This window comes from Zingiber officinale, chromosome 6B (genome assembly GCF_018446385.1).
Source record: "Zingiber officinale cultivar Zhangliang chromosome 6B, Zo_v1.1, whole genome shotgun sequence".
NCBI lineage: Eukaryota > Viridiplantae > Streptophyta > Magnoliopsida > Zingiberales > Zingiberaceae > Zingiber > Zingiber officinale.
The window spans coordinates 52,165,595-52,168,544 of record NC_055996.1 but is presented as its reverse complement, the minus strand read 5'-3'; the positions used below and the strand labels follow the sequence as shown (position 1 = coordinate 52,168,544).

At 46.4% G+C, this 2,950-nt stretch overlaps 1 protein-coding gene across 1 annotated transcript; it reads left to right on the top strand.

Moving 5' to 3' along the window:
* The first annotated feature begins 1,049 nt into the window (after positions 1 to 1,049).
* On the top strand, positions 1,050 to 2,422 carry LOC121990174 (senescence-specific cysteine protease SAG39-like). The gene is made up of 2 exons (XM_042544372.1): positions 1,050 to 1,556; positions 1,636 to 2,422. Exons 1-2 carry the CDS (start codon positions 1,100 to 1,102, stop codon positions 2,226 to 2,228), a joined length of 1,050 nt encoding a protein of 349 aa, XP_042400306.1. The 5' UTR covers positions 1,050 to 1,099; the 3' UTR covers positions 2,229 to 2,422.
* Positions 2,423 to 2,950: the final 528 nt, after the last annotated feature.

Sequence of the window (2,950 nt, the reverse complement as noted above, 5' to 3'; positions counted from 1 at the left end):
CAAAACAGGAGACACAGATCAAGACGTACAGGTTAGGGCATATAAGATACAGTTACGGACTTACAGGGTAAAATACGGAGCAAGGCCATGCATACAGGACAAAACTTAAGGAGTGACAAGCAAAGGCCTCGACTAGCAGGGCGGTAAGCGCAGGTCTGGATTTACCAGGATCTATCGAATGGCAAATGTAGGGTTGGATGCACAGATCTGGATTTACGAGGAGATAAACACAAGTCAGGGAATGCGCCAGGGAATGCAGGTTTGTGCCCATAGGTCAAGATTTACGGGTACGAGGATCCAGGCCAAGGTTAACAGACCAGGGCGGATACACATTATACAACAATCGAGCCAGAGAATCGTAATAACCTATCAGAGAATAATCACCGCATGTCAGAAAATATGCTAACGGTCTAGGGCTCATTGCTCGTCGATCCCTTGGAGGGGCCGTGGAAACTTTTCCAGGAGGGGTCAGATCAACTAGGCATCTCAACGACTTTCCGTCAACCTCGAGGATAGCACAGTCAGTCACCGTCCGACTCAGCTTCCGGACGGGATCAGCGTAGAATAACATCCTTTCTAGTGTTACTATAGGAAGTGGAATCGGGGTTGCTTGTTGCGGTAATATCTCCTGAACGATCTCGGTTATAATTCGAGCTGTCTTCTGGTGTAGGAGTGACTTCCTTCATTCGAAGCACATCCTCTTCATGTTCGTCTTCCATATCTAAGCCTTAGCTCGGATTTCTAACTATTTGAAGTCCCTTTCACTGGATGCTCCATGAATAACTCCGATTAATTGTTAAATGTTAACTAATTATCGACGTCTCAAATCAAGAACAGAACTCTGCGTACGATCTTCGCAAAGAAGAGACGCCTGTTGGATCTCGATCACGATTAATCCAGTAATTACGGAGTCTTCCAATTAAATTAATCTCGCAACGCAACGTATTCCACGGCAAGCAGCAAGAACAGAGCAGAACAAGCAGAACAGAGCAGATCTATAAATAGTCGAAGCCCGTCGCTTAATCTCTCACTAAGCTTGAATTAGTTGATCGATTAACTGATTAATTAATCACTTGTAAAAGCGTTTCGAGAGCAGCTGATGGGTAGAATTCCAGCCGCCGCCTTCACCGTGAAGCAATGCCTCGTCTTGGCGGCCTTGTTCGCTGTAATATCAAGCACCGCTTGGGGGCGCAAGCTAAGTTATCCAGAGAGCATGTCCATGGCAGAGAGGCACGAGCGGTGGATGGCGCAGCACGGGCGCGTCTACCGCGATGACGCAGAGAAGCAGCGCCGCTTCGACATCTTCAAGTCCAACGTCGAGCTCATCGACTCGTTCAACGCCGCCGGCAAGCACAAGTACTCGCTGGGCATCAACCAGTTCGCCGACATGACCAACGAGGAGTTCAAATCTTCCTACACTGGCTTCAAGAATATGATCGCGGCGAAGCCGATCAGGAAGGGAGGATTCATGTACGAGAACGTGTCCGCGACGCCGAAGAGCGTCGACTGGAGGACCAAAGGAGCAGTCACTCCCATCAAAGATCAAGGGCAGTGTGGTATGCATAATTTGGAGGAACAATAATTTAGTTAATTATTGCTCCAACGGAATCTAATTCGTTTGCTCGAGCAAAACAGGATGTTGCTGGGCGTTCTCGGCAGTGGCGGCGATGGAGGGCATCACCAAGCTCACCGCTGGCAAGTTGATCTCTCTCTCCGAGCAGCAGCTGGTGGACTGCGACGTCCACGGCGAGGACCAAGGCTGCAACGGCGGCCTCATGGACAACGCGTTCGAGTTCATCATCAACAACGGCGGCCTCGCCACCGAGACCAAGTACCCTTACCAGGCCACCGACGGCACCTGCAGCAAGCAGAAATCCTCCCCCTCCGCCGCCGCCATCAGTGGGTACGAGGACGTGCCTGCTGACGATGAGGCGGCGCTCCGCAAGGCCGTGGCCCACCAGCCGGTGTCGGTGGCGATAGAGGCCAGCGGATCGGCCTTCCAGTTCTACAACGGCGGCGTCTTCACGGGGGAATGCGGAACTGATCTCGACCACGGCGTCACAGCGGTGGGCTACGGCGCGACGAGCGATGGCAGCAAGTACTGGCTGGTGAAGAATTCTTGGGGTGCCGATTGGGGGGAGAACGGCTACATAAGGATGGAAAGGGACGTGGATGCTAAGGAAGGGCTGTGTGGTATCGCCATGCAAGCTTCCTACCCAACTGCTTGAAGTCATTTGTCTATATATGTATATATATCTGCATGCGTGCATCGCTTCTCCATCATATATGCCTGGCGTTCAAAGACCCTTTTGTCATCTACTATATATGTGATGTATAGGCGTGTCCAGAGAGACATGTGTGCTTGTAAATGTATGCGCATGTGTAGCAAGATATGAACATGTACCGCGTACTGTAGCATTTAGATTGTCTAATCCAAAATTGTATAAATGGTAATGCTGCCTAAGCTAAGGTTTCTATGGTTCTTTTTGTTTTATAGATAGGATAAGTTGTGTTGGGGTTTGTAGGGCCGTAGATGAGCTAAGTCAATTTAAATTTTATGGTGTTCATACTTTTTGATAAGATTATCTAGTCGAGTCAAGCCAAGTCTTAAATGAACAAAGTAGTTAAAATAATTGTTCAAGTTTATCTTAATTTTTTTAACTTGAGCTTGTTTCGCTTAATGTTGTTGAACTTTCAATTCAAGTTTATTTGATTATTTGAAATTTTTACATTTTAAACTTATTTGGTTAGTTATTGAGCTTGATAACATAAACATGTTTGATCATTTTAAATTTATTTATTTATTTAATATGTTGATAAGAGTTTTATTCATGAATATTGTTCATGAATATTATTCATGAATAATTTTCACAAATATTTACAAGTTGATCACATATGTGCTCAAGTTTGCTAGTTTAATTTAATGAGTTCTTCATTTTTAGTCATTTAA

Excerpts from the sequence above, each read along its gene's own strand:
- LOC121990174 (XM_042544372.1), top strand. The coding sequence starts at position 1,100 with ATGGGTAGAATTCCAGCCGCCGCCTTCACCGTGAAGCAATGCCTCGTC. Across the intron at positions 1,557-1,635 it reads CAAAGATCAAGGGCAGTGTG|GATGTTGCTGGGCGTTCTCG; the intron begins GTATGCATAATT and ends CGAGCAAAACAG.